We start from the raw sequence: 17141 nt of genomic DNA, 5'->3' as shown, positions 1-17141 counted from the left end.
CATGTGATGATGGTGATGGTGATGGTGATGATGATGATGATGATGATGATGATGATGATGATGATGATAATAATAACAATAACAACAGTAAGAAGAAGAACAAGAAGAACAAGAACAAGGAGCAAGAGAAGGTTGAAAACTATGAAGACCTTAAGCAAGAAATTGGGCGTATGTGGAACTGTCACGAAACATTGGGGCTTTGGGGACTGTTCCTAACGGGCTTCTTAAAGGTCTTGAGGCTTCAAAAATGACAAGTGCATTCAACCTGTCACAGAAAGCGTGTCTGCTAGGCTCAGCAAGAATACTCAGGAAAGTCTTGGATATTTAATTGAACTGCATGGTTGATGTTAAAAGTGAAATGGTGAAAGGTTTCCCAACAGTCTGGACACCTCAGGTCTCGGGAGGAGACCAGATGCCCATGCGGACTGCCAGTTGACAGAGAACGCTGTTATAAATCAATAATAATAATAATAATAATAATAATAATAATGAACTTTATTTAAGTGTCACCTGTATTTAGGGCTGAGGAGCTAATTTGGGACATTGTGCACAGAAATCAAATCAGAGCAAATCAAACAACTTATATCAAATTGTTGGTTGGTTTTTGAGGAGAGGGGAAAACCAGACCTACCCAGAGAAAAACCTCTCGAAGCAGAGTAGAGAACCAACAAACTTAACCCATGTATGTGACACCAAGTCTGACACATCTAGACCTTGCACAGCTGCTGATATTTTTCTTGCATTTGTATTTACTAGTTATTTTAAATATTGTGCATTTGACAGACTAAGTCAAGTGGGAAAAGGACTGCTCATAGTCTACTTAGCGCTCAGATAGCCAGTTCCAGTTGACCACCAGTGAAACTCCACATTGTGTTTTGCCAGTGGCAATAATAATAATAATAATTTGCATACTAATAATTTAACACAATGTTCTTTTATTTTCAACAGTTCTGTCCGTCCCCTTTAAATGAATCCAGGTGAGCAAAACAGTTTTTAAAAAAATACACATTACCTAAAATAAACTTAGAAGAAAACATGGAATATCTTGAGGAGTAGGATGGGGAGATTTTTCTTCATTTGGCTGTATTGTTTGTGCATTTTCGTAGATATCTGGTGTCAACTGGTGGAGACGGGACAGTTTGCTTTTGGAAATGGGACTTGAACACCTTAACATTTGAGTGAGTACTTCGTCTAGTACATGTAAATGAGTGCTTGACTGGTTGGTTAATTAAATGATTGATTGATAATTGTTTATTGATAATATTTGCTGCAGTTTGAAGCCTATAAGATTCATTGAGAAGTCACGGCCTGGTACTCAGATGGTATGCTCGTCATTCAGCCCAGGTAAGAATGCCTTTTTTGACATAATTCTTATTTACCTTTAAATTAAATACATAAATACATAAGGAAATAATTTGATATGCAATTTGTGAAACATGTCAGCCATTCAATCTTCATTTTCCTGAGTTGTTTCAGTTATTGCCTTTACAGGACAACCAGGGCACAAAACAGAATTAAGTTGTATTAATTCACATAAGTTACCGGTAACTAACAACATGTTTCTGACCAATAAGCTCCTGATATTATCAGAGTTCTTAAGTTACTTTGCAATATACTGACAACACCTTTTGAAGGAGTACAGCTGACCATCACCCAGGTGACCAAATTCCATTAAAATCTCTCTCTCGCTCTCTCTCTCTCTCTCTCTCTCTCTCTCTCTCTGGATTAAGTCAATCATTGTTGCAATCAAATGTGTTTCTTGTCTCTATAGGAGGAAGCTTTCTGGTGTCTGGAAGCACAGATCATATCATTAGAATCTACCAAATGGCCCCAGGACCACCTGAGAGAATTGCTGAGTTAGATGTGCACAACGTAAGCTCCTTGTTCAGGGTTTTCTTTAAGGTTTTAAGTAGCGGGGGTTTTTTGCAAAGTAGACGGTTGTGGATCCGGAGGACCTATACGATGGGCTTTTGCCCATCGCTTCTAGGGGGGTCCGGGGGCATGCTCCCCCGGAAAATTTTTGAAAACTGAATGCCGGAAAATGCATTTCCTGGCCTTTTGGGCCATGAAACTCAGACATTAGAGGGATGAATCAAGCTGCAATTATACTATGAAAACCATGTTACTTAAAGAAAGACGAAGCGACATTTCAATAATACACCCTATAAACAAAAAGTTGAGTGATATTTTTTGTATCTTTTTGGTGGTTTTGCTGGAGCTAACGAGCATGGCAAATATTGCCACTTGACAACTTGTAAAGATGGCACATACTTGAAGGACTAGACCAGCAAAGGCTTCTGATTGGTTGTTAAATAAAGAAGCTGATTGGAGGATACTAATTGGCCAATGGCGTAAAGGATGTTTCGATCCTGTTTAGGTGTGAAGATGACACATTCGTTCCATTGTGTAATTAGCGGGAAAATATGCTTGCGGAACTTGGTTGTAGTAATTTCGAAAATTGAAAATCACTCGAGCGGTTTAAGAGTGATGTAGTTTTTTTTCCGAAGAGTTTAGGAGTTCCGTAAAGCAGTGAGAGTTCAAGAGTGACGTTGGATAAAGATCCGTTGTCATGTTGAAGCGTAGAGATGCCCTCGAGAGGACGAGCACTTACGCGGGCAAGTAGGATTTAACTCCGAGGAGCATTACGTTCAAGTGTTTAAATAAAGTCTACGAGTCCTCAGCTTCTACGTTCGCCATAAATGATCAACTGAAAGGTTCGAAGTGAAAACGAAGGAGCGGTTAGTGAATGATCAAGGGCTAGTTTTGTTCCTCAGTTGAGTTGTCGTAAGAGATGCGTGAACGCAGGCTGAGCGTGTTGCTAGCAGAACATCATATGTAAATTTCCTTCTGGTTTGAGAACAAACCTTTTGAAAGTGCTTCTTTGTGTACAAGTTTTTTTATGATTGCGGCGTGATTAAAGGAAGTTTTGCGCGGACTAAAACGTCCTTGAGTGATTTTTCCTCCCTGTAAGGTACAATCGAGGGCTGTTTAAAGATATCGAAATCCAATATGGCGGACAACAAATCATATTGTTCCTACTTTCCCGCCACCGCAGCAAGATTTTTTCAAAGCGAAAGTCTCAAACATAACGTTTTTAAACTGCCCTTGAGTCAGAAGTCTTTTATGTGTTTTCAGAAAAGATAAGCACTGCAAATTTTTATTCGTATTGAGCCCAAGTAGTTTAGACCTCATAAACATCATCTCCTGTACATGTCTTGACTCTTCAAACAATGAAAGTAGCCGGCGAAACCTGACAGAGAAGCCGGCGAACTTCGCCGGCTGCCGGCTCTTATATACAACCCTGCTTGTTTTTGCTGACTATTATTTTACTGTGCATTATTAATAGTTTATGGATATTAACATAAACTTACAAAACAAGCTGGCCAGTTAATAGGAAGAAAAACACAGAGCAGACACAGTCGTGTCGTTAGGGGGCTTGATGTTGGTGTCAATACGTATCTTGCTCTGATGACTAGCATGATTTGTCTGTGTCTGTTTAGAATTCACTTCCACCAAACTTTCTGAATTGTTAAAGGATTTCCTCCTGCCAGTTGGTTTGTTAACACTAATAATAATATTTGTGTTTGTACATGTACAGTAGGTTCATATACACAGCTCTACAACCTGCAAGCTGAAATACCAATGTATTTGTACAAGTGTGTAGACACACACACAAATAATTTCATTAACCCATTGACACCGCAAACAGCCTAGGATGCCCCCAGTTGATGAGTAAAATTGTCTGGTGTTAGACAGAGTAAAATCTGCCAAGTCTCATTCCCAGAAGTCAATGTGTTTATGTAGAGACACTCACTTGACTCTTGAGCATACAGATGTACAAAGATGTAGGCGAACCTTGCAGACGTGAATTAAGTTAAAGCTTTGACTGCCACCTTATTTCTACATCCTTAGTATTGGTACACAAATGACACCCTTATAATGTTTAATACTTATGTGCAAGTACATTCTTAATCTGTTGTATAGTCAAAGTAACAAATTATTATATTTTTTTGGTTTGTACGTGTATAACTCAAAACTAATAAAAATTGTTATCATTTTCATGTTATGCTTGCTATGGGACCAATGAATTTGTGTCTATTCTTGTATAGGATCATGTGGACAGTATTCAGTTTAGTCATAAAGGAGACAGGTATCGTTTTCACTATAATCTTTATCAACAAGGCAATGTGATATAGTATTATTGTACACCCACTTTTTAAGTTCCAGTGAAAGTTCCAGTGTTCGGAATGAAAGGGAAAAGGTTTTTGACAGTTTCAATGTCATAAGAATTATTTCATATCAGTTTAATTTCTCTTGTGTGTCAGAAATACCAGACAAAGGAAAATTTGAACTATTTTTTATCAGGATTAATACCAACCTGCATTGTGCCTTTTGCTACTGTCATATACCAGACGGAAGTCAAAATACCTGGTTTTTATCATTCCTGTTTGTATCAGGTTTCTAAGTGGCTCAAGAGATGGCACAGCAAGAATCTGGTATTTTCACAGATCGGCTTGGAAACACATTTTGGTTGATGTCAGTAAACGACTTCCTGAGTATGTGCTGTTGTTTGAGATTGTTCATCATTTTTAAACCAATGATTTTGTATGTTACATTGTTCCTGATTATAGTAATGCATGTAAAACCAGGAAAGGAAAAGTTAACTGACACCATGAAAAGTTTAACAACAAATTCAACAATAAATTACTGGTTTATAGTCAGGGAGTTATGATGTTTGTAAATTCAAACTTTAACAGTTGTGATTTAGGAGTCAACTCGACTTTCTTGGAAATTTTTGTTTCAGTTCACCCATGGTGGAGGAATCTGTTAGAGCTCTTAAACCAAGAGTTACCATGGTGAGATTTTGTGGCGTTTTAAATTTACTTCTTAGTAAAAAGTCAGGAACCACAAAGGTAGACCTACACAATTTGTACTTGAATGATAAGATTTTTCTCATACTGCGTATTTGGTAAGAGAAATTTATTACAGTAACTATGGGGTTTTCAACATTTGACAGGAAAAAGTACTAGGGCACCAAGTTACTGTAGTTTTCAAGATATTTTCCAAAAACATCTAGTTTTAGCTAGTGTCTTTGCAGTGCTTTGCTGTTTCTATGACAACAGTTGGAGACTTGCAGACACCTGAATATATTGCTATTAACTATTATAGTAGTAGTCAAGTACAATTTGAAATATCTCCCTACTGAAAAATCAACAGTGTTGTAATCCTTTCTATTGGAAGCCCACTTGTACCTTAGGAAGATCCAGCCTTTCATGCCTGCAAGTTATAATGGTGAACAGGTGACCTCACTGTAACCAGCTTCAAGGCTGACAGAACTACCCATGTCAAAATAAGTGACAACACAGACGTCCAATATTTCAAATAACTGTGCTTTTTTTACAAATGGTTGTTAAGTGTGTTAAACTGGACATCTTGTTTACTTTGTTAGGTTGGCTGGGACCTTTGGGATCAGCATGTTGTTACAGCTGTGAATGACAACACTTTAAAAGTCTGGGAAGCAGCAACTGGAAATCTCTCTCTTGTGTTATCTGTAAGCAGCATTGTGTTGTCTGTAAGGAGCATGTCTTGCAGTGTGTCACACTGTGAACTTGCATTACTGGTGACTGAAAAAGCTGCTAAATGCTCCACACAAAATGCTCCCTCTTTCCGCCACACTCATAAACAAGCACGAGGAATCCGACGCATGTGCAAATATAACAGAACCACTGACAACATTTGACCGCAGTCGCTCCTACAGTAGTTGTTAACCCAGTTAAATTTAATTGAACCTCATACACTTAAAAGGTGGTTAAATGTAATTAAGGGCAGCAGATACCCCTATTAATTGCAGCTGAATGAAGCCCTCAGATGTGGTGTCCCAAATTTTGCTTGTGCAATTAGCGACCTTCAGATTGGAGTATGAGGACGACTATGACTACAAGTTTTGTGCACTGGGCATGAGCAGTACGTTTTTAAGAACGAAAAGTTTTGAATTGCGCGTGCTCAGAACTGAGAACCCGTAATCGTATTTTTTTTAAGGTAGTCATCCTCGTACTCCAATCTGAAGGTCGCTATTATCAGAAGTTTCACTGTTGCCTCCCCTTCTAGTTAACACTACATGCATGCATTTTGGGAAATGTCACTGACAGGTCCTCCCTGGGCCTTCTTGTAGGGTGGTCATGGAAATGCCCATTCTTGTTCAGGTACCCCATTAGTTTCTGATGTTACCCTGGCTCCACCACTTTTGAGGCAGTAGCATCCAAGCTAATCTGTTGTTGACAAATGAAACAAAATAAAAATTAGATAAATGAACCAAAAAAAATAAGCAAAAGATGTCAAAAGAAATCTGTGTGTATGATATGTATTATTTACAATATCAGAAATAACTGATGTATAAAATATACTGGAGTGGATATGTCCATTTACGGCTTTTGAATTACAGGACAAAATTGAGGGTAATGTTAATTTAAATCAAGGGAATTTTCAAATACCAATAACTATGAAGCCTTTCTTTTGTTTTTTTTTTGGTTCCTTCATGAATTAATGGTGAGTTTATACAATAAAAATACTTTTAGTAACATAATGTTTGTTTAATTCTTAGGGTCATCAGGATGAAGTCTTTGTTTTAGAGGCACATCCTACTGATCCCCACATTCTCCTTAGTGCTGGTAAAAAAATTCAAATATTCCAAAAATGTATTTGAGCTATTTTGTTCTGTTCTATATGTACTTTGGAATGTAATATGGAAGTGAGCCATGTGCAACTTACAATGCATTTTGTTATATGTGTTATACATGAATTGGATGAAATTTTTCCCTTCCAAGTGTTTTTGTTATTTTTTTATTGACATGAATTTAATGCAAGTACGTTTTGTGATTTTCCCATTAGGTCACGATGGATATGTTATTTTGTGGGATCTAAGAATCGGAGAAAAAATTGTCAGTTTTTACAATTCTGTAAGTACCAAAATTTATCATTGTATCACACCAGACATCATCATCATCTCATCTTTTCAGTTTTGACCACGGAAAACTGAACATGTCTTTTGACAATGAACTGTCTTTTCAGCTTGAGGGACAGGGCCATGGAGCAGTGTTTGACTGCAAGTTCTCCTCTGATGGTCTCAAGTTTGCATGTACAGACAGTCATGGTCATTTATGTATCTTTGGGTATGGCTCCAGTGATCGATACAACCAGGTTAGGTCTTCTTCAGCTCTGCTTCGTGTTATCTTAAGTGTGTGATAAACTAAATTTAAGGATTTATTTGTTTTTGGTTTTACAGGTTTAGTGTTAATAGTGTTTTGTTTTCTTCATTTTGCCCTAGCGGCGAGTTATTACACTGAATATTGCTGATATTCTTCATGTAGTTTTTTGTACTCTTAGTAAGACCTGTAACCAAAATATAGAGTAGGGCGTGAGCCAAGAAAAGGATGCAAGCCAACCTCATTGGCTGCCTTTTTTGCTTCATGTCATGCTGGGCAGAACTGTACTCTTGTCAAGTCCTGGCTAAGCTCTGAAAAAACTTTCTTGCAACAATGAATTGGGAGCAGCTTTACCTTCTGCTCACACTATAAGTGCAAGTTGTTATAGTTAATATCATGTGTTTCAGGAAGTCTTTTCTATTCTGCTGATATTTCTTGTAATTTTTCAAACATTTTCCCCTTTTTTTTTGATCATCATTAGGTTCCAAGTGAGCAGTTTTTTCATACAGACTACAGGCCTCTAATAAGGGATTCTAACAACTATGTTCTGGATGAGCAGGTAGGTGTACTGTGTATATAATAAATAATTATAGGGTTGGTATTTCCTTGGTATAATGGATTGTAGAGAATATATCAACATCACATGTTGGAACTAAAGATGTGAAACGATTTTCTATTGTTATTTTTCTTTGGATTTCAAAACTATGTCTTAAAACGAAACACACTAAGCGACCAAACTGCTTTCAAGCCTTGATTTCAAGACATTGTTTATTTTGACTGGAAGTTTCCTAGTTAATGGTCCACCATTACTAACTTAAGTTCTTGAGAGTTGGATTGAGGAGAAAATGACGTCAAAGGCTTACTCGTTTAAGAATGCAATTCGTGTGTACTCCCTAGAATTAATATGCAGCATGGGAATTTTGGGCTTTCACACTTTTAAACTCGCATTTTGCATATATAATAAGCATCATTCAAACGCTGAAATTTTAAGCTAGTGAGCCTTTGACATCATTTTTCCCTGGATCCAACCCTCTGAGGTCCATTCGGTCAGATTTGAACGTGAGTAATGGCGGACTGTGAAATCCAAAACTTACACTCAAAGTGAACGGCCTTTGGATACAAATCAAAGCTCAAAATTTTACCAGTCAGGCCCGGGTTGCTCGAAGCACGGTTAGTGCTAACCTGGGTTAAAAACCATGGAAACCTATTAGTTTTGACCAATGGTTAGCGCTAACCGGGATTCGAGCAACCAGCCCCAGGTGTTAAACCAGGGGCAGATCCAGGTTTGGGGGGGGGGGGCAATAGGGTGGCTAGCCACCCCCCATTTTGGCTTCTTTTTTTTCTATTTATCTGCTTTTTAGTGTATTTTTGTTTTTGCTGGAACAGATACTGTTTACCTGACATGAACCTTTTTTTAATGCAAAACATAAACAAGATCAAAATGGCAACCTAAACTATCTGGACTTTTGTCCGAGTATATACTTCTATTCTTTCAATTTAAAATCCCCCCTTAAAATGTTCCTAGATCTGCCACTGGTTAAGCAAACATGCTTTAAAAATCTGAAGAAAAAAGGAAGTGATTTTTTTAAATCACAGGGGCACTTTAAAGTTTGTTGAAAGTCTGTCTGCAATCATCTGCCTGCCACCTGATTTGGTTGAATGAGCACACATGCGACACATGCATACAGCTGTTTCGAGAAAGGTTGTCCAAAAGAAACATTAAAGTTTACGCGACAATGTCGATGGGGCATTATGGTATACTGTCAGTCAATTTGAGACAACGAAAACATGATGGCAATGCTATCGAAAACGTCTCCTAGAAATACATGAGTGAGTTTCAAAATTCAGTCAAATGATCCAGGCCATGAATTAGCAACAAAGGGTTCGCATTCACAGAGAAGGAAGATTGTGACGACTTTAACCTTAGTTATTTTATGTCATGTTTCGCAGAGAAAGTTTGAGAGTTGTATACAATAATCGTGGCGCACATGCAGAGCCATTGTTTTTGCTAATGAACCGTTTTGTTTTTGGACGTGTTTTGGTTGCGTGATGGCAGGAGAGAGCTTCAACATAAGTCTTTTGGCACTGTTGCAAACGCTCTTACGCTTTTGGACAACCTTTCTCGAAACAGCTGTAAGCACAAGCAACATACGCAGATGCAGTAGCGTTTTGGTAATTGGTACCCTTCATTAGAACAAAAGACACTTATTATCAACAAGATAATGCACCTGCTTATGCTTATGCTTGCATCGTATGTGCAAACCAGCCTTTAGAACTTCACACTAAATTGTGCCAGGGAAGTTGTTGTTTTGTCTTGGCTGCACCAATGCCTCTCTGGTCCTTAAAAAAAAAAACAAAGGAGAAAGTGCTGCCTTAAAAACTACCTTTAAGCAATTTTACTGCAGTAGGTCTTTTTGTAAATTGTAGGTGTACTGAATTCCAGGCATTGTCGTACCATGTAAGAAGCCAAGCTAAAGGTCTTTTCGTTGAAATGTCGTAGAGAATTTTTTAACATTTCGTTTATCATGTTTTCCCTTTCAGACACAGACAGATCCTCACCTCATGCCGCCCCCTTTTCTGGTTGATGTTGACGGCAATCCACACCCTCTTCACTTTCAACAGCTGGTGCCAGGCCATGGCAGTAATGTACGTGGCCCACCTAGACCAGTTCCTCAGCCTCCACCGACACCAAGAGAAAACGTTCCTCCTCTTCTTGCTGAAATAGAAGCCGCAGAGGCAGCCCAGGCACAGGGACGACTGATCATTCCAGGTTTGTTAGAAAACCAAAAGGGTTATTTATAGAATTCTAGAGTTTATCTTTCCACCAGGAAACGTGATTGATATTTTAAGGACGGTGCCTACTATTGTTATTGCGCACACACTCTGCGCATCTCCAGGTACTCGGGTTTTCTATTGGTGATGCTTACTAATGCAGGGATATTTTTGCGCGATTTAAAACTACGCAGAGAAAGTACCCGGTAGATCTTCGTAAGTACGCTTGGTATCCAAAAAGAAAATTAGGGATAGCCATGCATTCTGTAGAGATAATTAAGCTTCAATTTGAGAAAGAACGCCATACATTGCTTTATATTTTAGAGCTTTTTACAAATATTGTTCATGAATTATCTTTGAAAAATGGGTGGTTACCCCCAATTTTCTTTTTGGATTTCAATAACACTTGTTAAGATTTGACCTTTCCTGCATAATTATTAATCAGGGCAAAAATACCTTTGAATTAGTAGGCACACTGTTTGGTAATTGGTATTATTATATCTCTCTGGTAGTATGTGGACTGTGATTGGCTAAATTAGCGGGCTATATTCTGCAGTGCGGCCTGCTGGGTCCGCTGTACGGCCCGCTAAATTTCAAAACTTCCATAAAACATTCTCTAGCAATTTTTTCGTGTCATTTCTTCGTTTCTGTTACATAAACTTATAAGACTGTTTGAATCTTGTGAGCAACTATTTCAAATAACCAAGAATATTTCGTTTTTCAGCTTTTGACAAGGCAATCTTTGCCGCAGTGGAACCTTCTGCTTGACTTTTACTAATTTCCTTTCCCGCGCGGCTGATTACCACAGAGATACAATAAATACCTTACTAACCTCGTTTTCTCGGTCCGTACTGTAAACTTACCTGTGCCTCGCGCGGGAAAAAACGCAGTCCGTAATTTTACAGTACCGACCTCGCACTCGGTTAGTAAGAGGTATGTACTCATAATTATTAAGCCATAGGGCAAAGACTGAAAAGAAGAAAATAATGAAACAAATGCCAACCCAGAATTTAAGTAGGCGATAAGAGTGCATTTCACAAAAATTTGATGCCACCAATAGTCTATTTCACTCCGTTGTGTGTCTGGACGTTTAAAACTTCGGTTGTAGTTTTCGGTTAAGGTTACAATCAACGGGAAACATTTTTCAGTACTATGCTTGAGATATCTGTCAGTCTTGCTACTATGCTGGAGGTGTGTAGCTATCAATAACAAATATTGTGTTCTTATTAACTTCTTTTGTGCGTACTTCGTTGGTGTAAAATCTACTGGCCTGGATTTGCAGTTGCTATTTCCAGAGTAGTATAGTCTTTGAATTGCTGTGACTAAATTGACAGCCGCCTGTAAATTTAAAAGCAACTTGTACTTGAATTTTAATGGTCATTAAAATTATCGCCAATTGATGAGCTTGGGGACTGGTGCCTTAAAAGTTAGCGGGAAGGGGCCTGTTGTGATCCAGGCACTGCAGGGTGGCATCATTGGCAACCCGCAGGCGGGAACCACCCTGAAGCAGCTGCTGACCGGCACCGTAACACTGGAACACGGTCCAGTGGGAAAAAAACACTTTCCTGACCAGATATTTGCCTCCACGACCAAGTAGACTCGGGACGGGAAGGGTAAGGCTCAATGAATCCACAACGATCGGCAAAAATTACACGGCCACGCACAAGCAAGCCCTGTTGGATTCCCGTGCGCCCCCAAAATAAAGGCGCGCCCATTTGGCGCGAAAAGGCCGCATGCCGCATTGGCTTGAGATTAACCTTTCCTAAATTACATTTAGCCTCATAAAACAGCTCAACGCTGTTATCGTTAATACATGTAGGGGTCTCTTGAGTTGATTTCTTGGCCTTGTCTCATAACAGCTATTCAGTCTCCACCTGCGCATGGGCAAGGTCCAGTACCTCCGCTGCAGAGCCCAGGCGGAAGTCGTAATCAAGGCATGCGTCAGATGGGGGATGTGGAAGGAGTGCGGCTTGTTCATGGTAACGTACCTGTCATACAGGATGTGTCAGATGCTGATACTGCTGCCTGGAGAAACAGGAGAATTGTGCGTAACCGGAAACCTAGCGTGGCAAAGTAAGTTCAAAATTACAGGGAGGTAAAAAACTTAATAACAATGATAAGTCGTTGTGTTTTGGGTTTTAGTATTTTAGTTCTTTTACTCGACGATGTCCAATTTCTGTAGTTAAGACGGAAAAGCTTTTGAACTCATTGGCATGAGGAATTTATCAGATGGGTTTGAGACATAGACGAGTTTTCAAATTCCCAACCCGAACGTTTGACAGGGAAAATTAGGCAAAAACAAAACTTTTTTAAGGTCAGGAAAAAGTCAGGGAATTTTTTTGTTACTGATGTGTGGCAACCCTGGTGTGATCTCTTGGTAACCTCAATTTTATATTTTAGTGCTTTTTAGGTTGTTTATTTTTATTTTTTGGGTTTTTTAGACGCAATGCTTATTCGAGGGCTGCGCTTCATCTAGTGCAGTAAATACGGTTCTACCCAACAGTGAGACGTTTTTATGCCACTACGTTCGAGAAAGGTCATAGGAGTTGGCCGTTGCAGCCCTAATTTAACCAAAAAAAGAAATATTGCAAACGTTATAAGCAGTAACGCTTTCATTTTACCCAAAGATACGACGAGGAGCGACGCCTCATGCAGGGAAGGGAGGAGATGCTTCACTATCTTAGAGAAAAGAAAAGACGAGCATTACCATCAACATCAAAGAGAGTAAGTAACTCTTGAAAGGGAGAAGTGATCCTCGCATGTATCTGGACAATTTCAGGCAATTGTCTCCTTACTCATGTCTTGTTTGCTACTAGCCTCGCAACCTTAAGTGCATTTCACTGATTCTGATTTTTAACTTTCATGCAGATAACAGTCCATGTCCCGGAGCCGCGTCCTGTTCAAGAGAAAACCCAGCAAGCTGCGCGCCGTGCTTCAAATCGTCGGACAGCCGGGCAACACTCACGTGGAGTACGGCGACCTGCGTACTCAACCAGGGCTGCTGCCACATTAGATGTCGAGGAATCGGCAGAAGAGGAGGCAGCAGCCACGCCGAGTGACACTGAGGAGGAAGATGACGAGGAAGAATGGTCTGAAAGTAGCAGGTGAGGGAAGTTGTAGAAAGAAGGCAATCACTGATTTGACACCGGCAGGTTCAGTTTTCACCAGCGACGCAAGCATTGAGCAAAAGCAAAATACGTTAAGCTGTCGTTAATGTGTCAAGCAAGAGCGAAACTCGCCTTTCCTCCTGGGCGAATAAAAAATATACAAAAATTTGGTTTTATCAACGGAGTTGATAATGTAAATTGGCCACCGTACTTTTAGAATCTCTGTACGGTGGCCAATTTACATTATCAACTCCTTTGATAAAACCAAATTTTTGTATACTACTTCCCCACCGACGCAGCATCACAGTTTCTTTAGAAACTACCCCTTCATTCATTTGAATAAAAAATATGCCTGTTTGCAGTGTGTGTAGCCTGAGGCAGCTCGAAATGATGATGATAGTGTCTGAAAACGGGGCAAAAAAAATAACAATAAAATAAAATAATGCGTTTCCTAGCTCACTTCAGGGGCTAGTTTATCGAATCAACGAACTTTTTTTTTTACTCCCCTGTTATTTTCTGTTCTTTTGTGAATTGTTTCGAGACTAAAAGCAATTTTTTCTTGTTTACACGAAGCGAGTCGAGTGAATACTCGGATTGGACTGAGGAAGTAGGATTGAGGACTCAACAACAAACGGAAAATCGTCGAACGCGACGGGTTTGTAGAGTGTTGAGCACATCCGAAGAGGAAACAACCGAGCCGGCTCAGCCAGGTCCCAGCTCACCACAGAGACAACCTAAAGTGAAGAAAGAAAGCAAAAAGAGCAAGAAACCAACAAAGAAAAAGAAGGTTAAGTTTCCGTTCTGTGATTCACAACTTCTGTTTTTTCTGCTTGATTGGTTTTGGGGAAAGAAGATGCCACAGCTTGCATTTTTAACCGAGAGAACTAGTCAGGAAAGCTCCTGTTCAGTAACGCAGGCTTTGTTGTGGGTCTGCTTACCTCCAGCTATTCCCTATAGCTATATGGCTCTTGCATTTACTACCAGCTAAGGCTGTGCAATAGAAACAATTAAGGGCTTTGAAAGCTATATGAACTTCCGTTAAGGCTATTACATACATACATACTTTATTGACCACTCCCCATAGGAGCTTTTCAGGTCCAATGAAACACAATCACGACAGAACTGAACATTCAACGACAACTGTTGAGAACCCCAACTGGCCGGAGGCAAACCAGTTGGCTATTTGCAAGTGCAGCTGAGAAGTTGAACCACGGACTACCAGGACCAAATTCAACGAGTGGTTAGAACGTGTCTTGCACCCAGGATTCTCGGATCTCAAGGCAAGCGTCCTAACCGGCCTCACTGCCTCCGCTATTCAGGACATTAAGGTCTCATTATATCCCAAGAAACTGTAGTATAGACTGAATTTCTTTTCTTGTTAGTTAGAATTTTATATAGAATCGCATAGCAAGGAGAATTATCGTCATCTGATTGGCCACCGAGGCGAGGTATTCAGAGTAAAATTGCGACTTGACAGCGAGGCTGATTGATATTGCGCCGTAGCAACGCCTTGCCTTACATAACAATGCAGGTAAAAGTTGGAAGGAATTATGTTTTCAAAGCAATTTTTTTTTCTGTTTACAATGCAAAAACCTGGCGGAAGTGAGGAAGAAGAGGAAGATTTTCCTTGTTTTGTTTTGTTTTGGCTGGCTCCTGTCTGTCGAGACAGCTCTTTGAAATGGCCTTTTTTAGCGTGTATTGATTACTGCAAGGTTCAGAAAAGGGAAATTAAACGGCATCATTCTTGAAAAAGCTATGCAATTCAAGAAAAATATCACCACCTGACTCGTGAATTCAACATTAATTTAACTTGAATAACCGATATCGCACCGTGAGATATCGGTTTTTCGCGTGAAAATTAACGTGGCATTCCCTCGTCAGGTGGTGAATTTTCCTATAGTAATTAACTGATTGTAGCACCTGTTTAAGTTTTTATCCTCCTAGTATGAGCTGCATGTGCTACTTGCTTGTTCTACTTGGGAGTCTGCTAAACGGAACAATAGATGGATTTCAGTCACGTGATGAGACGGCCATGTTGGTGCACAAAAACAATAGCAAATTATGGGGTCGTGTCGTTCCTCATTTAACGGGCTTCAGGATTGGCCAAAAGAACAATAGAACGAACAAAGATAGCAATAGACCTTATTCATAAACGGCGGTCACATTTATAATTCTTTTGTCCACGTGCAAATTAGCCTACCAAGCCTCATTTTAGAGCAAGAATTCTTTTCAATTCACTGTATGGTATCGAGGCTTGGTAGGCTAATTTGCACTTCGACAAAAGAATTATAAATTGACCGCCATTTATGAATAAGGTCTATGGATTTAGCACAGAAAACAATAGGAAGTACGACAATACACTATACAGCCAATGAAATATAGTGTTCAACAAGAGGTACGACGGACCCTACCCAAATTATGGCTCATGTTTTGCATTATGATAGAGTCATATTCCCGAAAGACTTTTTTCTCTATTATTCTGTGCACCAACATGGCTGCTGTGACGTCACGTGAAATCCATCTATAGTCGAGCGAGCAGTAAATGAGAAATTCATGTTAGTTCATGAAGTAAAGGCAAGTTGCATGTCCATTTTTTCCTTCTGTTGATTGCAAACAAACAAGACCGAAACCCCGTAACTTAAAATCTGAATTTGTTTATTTCTAGCCTTCCAAGAAGCCTAAAGCTGGGGACGAAGTGCAGGAGTTAATCACCCTTTACCAGCCTCCTGATTGGCTAATATGTACTGTCAACCGGATATCACCGTATGTCCCGCAAATAGGAGACGAGGTGAGGAGAATATGAGCAGTTCATAGAGGCTTTAATCTTTTTTGTGTGGAAAGCCTAATGAAGAAATTTCCATTTCGTATGATTGTTGTTTTGTACCTTATAAATTATTCCTTCACAGATTTATTATCTTCGGCAAGGCCATGAGCTTTACGTCAAAGAGGTGATGGCTACAAAATGTTACGAAATCAACCCAAAGAAACAGTGCTTCTACAAACTGAGATTGAAGGTCAGTCGCCACAATTAATCCGCTTTTTTTTGCATCATACCCCTACTTCGATTAGTTGTAAACTTAATAAATCAGATACAAATGAATGAATGTCTAAAAATGCAAGTGATCTTTTCCCCAACTTCAACATCATACAGATAGTCCAGTTTCAAGCTCTCCATGACCGCTGAATAAAAACATTGAGGACGCATTTTGATAGGGTTAGCCTCCATCTGAAGTGAATATATTCACAAATTCAAGCGAGATGACTTGTTTCTATTGTTTAGTTTCAAATTTCGTGCACCTTCCAGCCGGTATTTGTGAATATGTTCACTTCAGATGGAGGGTAACCCTGTGAAAATGGGTCCACAGTGTTTTTATTCAGCGGTCATGGAGTACTTGAAACTGGACTATAAACGTCACGAAGTGTCCCCTCATGGAAATGCAGCTCCTCGATTAAGGATAAACAGCTTATTATTAGTTATTATTATTATCAAAATTGCATCTCATGACTTGCCTTTTTTGGCTACGAGTGTAGTTCACAAGCGTAACGCTTTTCAATAGCATAAGCATATCGTTACGCGACTAAGAGCAACTCCTGCATACTGCATTAGCCACATTGGAGGGAAGAAAGGTTGCATTCATCGGGATTTTCAAGTAATGCTCAAAGCTGAAAAAAGACCAGAGAATTGAGAAAAATAAGACACGTCAGGACTTCGGTAGAAATAGTATGTGAGGACAAAGAGCGCCACAAGAAGCGTTCCTGCGTAGGCCAAGCTCTTCGGACGTCGCAAATATTTCTTCGCTTGAATAAAGTACAGACACACTATACAGAGAGAATTGTACGCCCTTGCACAATTAACCATTCCGTTAAATACTATTAATAAAATAATATTTGAAGCAAAGTCAATTATTTTGCTGTGATTTACAGGGTGAAGAGTTATGCCGCATTGTAAGTTTACATTACTCAGTTGGTCCACCAACGCTGTGCTGTTTAAAGTTGGGTAAGGTTTAAATTTGTTTGGATCTGGGAGCGCCAGGGTTCATGCTTACGATCATATTACAAA

General features: G+C 39.5%; 1 protein-coding gene across 1 annotated transcript in view; it reads left to right on the top strand.

Annotated features, from left to right (window-relative positions):
* The window catches only part of LOC137996584 (PH-interacting protein-like), a 40671-nt gene that overhangs the window by 9992 nt on the left and 13538 nt on the right, over nucleotides 1-17141 (top strand). Inside the window, exons 11-30 of the mRNA XM_068842044.1 lie at nucleotides 949-977; nucleotides 1107-1178; nucleotides 1274-1344; nucleotides 1772-1872; nucleotides 4110-4150; nucleotides 4458-4556; nucleotides 4805-4856; nucleotides 5450-5551; nucleotides 6602-6668; nucleotides 6889-6956; nucleotides 7069-7197; nucleotides 7684-7761; nucleotides 9744-9972; nucleotides 11834-12047; nucleotides 12602-12698; nucleotides 12843-13078; nucleotides 13655-13868; nucleotides 15747-15869; nucleotides 15988-16095; nucleotides 17006-17078. Of these exons, the coding sequence (XP_068698145.1) occupies nucleotides 949-977; nucleotides 1107-1178; nucleotides 1274-1344; nucleotides 1772-1872; nucleotides 4110-4150; nucleotides 4458-4556; nucleotides 4805-4856; nucleotides 5450-5551; nucleotides 6602-6668; nucleotides 6889-6956; nucleotides 7069-7197; nucleotides 7684-7761; nucleotides 9744-9972; nucleotides 11834-12047; nucleotides 12602-12698; nucleotides 12843-13078; nucleotides 13655-13868; nucleotides 15747-15869; nucleotides 15988-16095; nucleotides 17006-17078 (2203 nt within the window). The remainder of the gene's footprint in view (nucleotides 1-948; nucleotides 978-1106; nucleotides 1179-1273; nucleotides 1345-1771; nucleotides 1873-4109; nucleotides 4151-4457; nucleotides 4557-4804; nucleotides 4857-5449; nucleotides 5552-6601; nucleotides 6669-6888; nucleotides 6957-7068; nucleotides 7198-7683; nucleotides 7762-9743; nucleotides 9973-11833; nucleotides 12048-12601; nucleotides 12699-12842; nucleotides 13079-13654; nucleotides 13869-15746; nucleotides 15870-15987; nucleotides 16096-17005; nucleotides 17079-17141) is intronic.

The sequence above is a fragment of the Montipora foliosa genome, chromosome 3 (assembly GCF_036669935.1).
Source record: "Montipora foliosa isolate CH-2021 chromosome 3, ASM3666993v2, whole genome shotgun sequence".
NCBI lineage: Eukaryota > Metazoa > Cnidaria > Anthozoa > Scleractinia > Acroporidae > Montipora > Montipora foliosa.
Note: the sequence above shows the minus strand (reverse complement) of the source record. Positions and strands in the feature narration are given on the sequence as shown.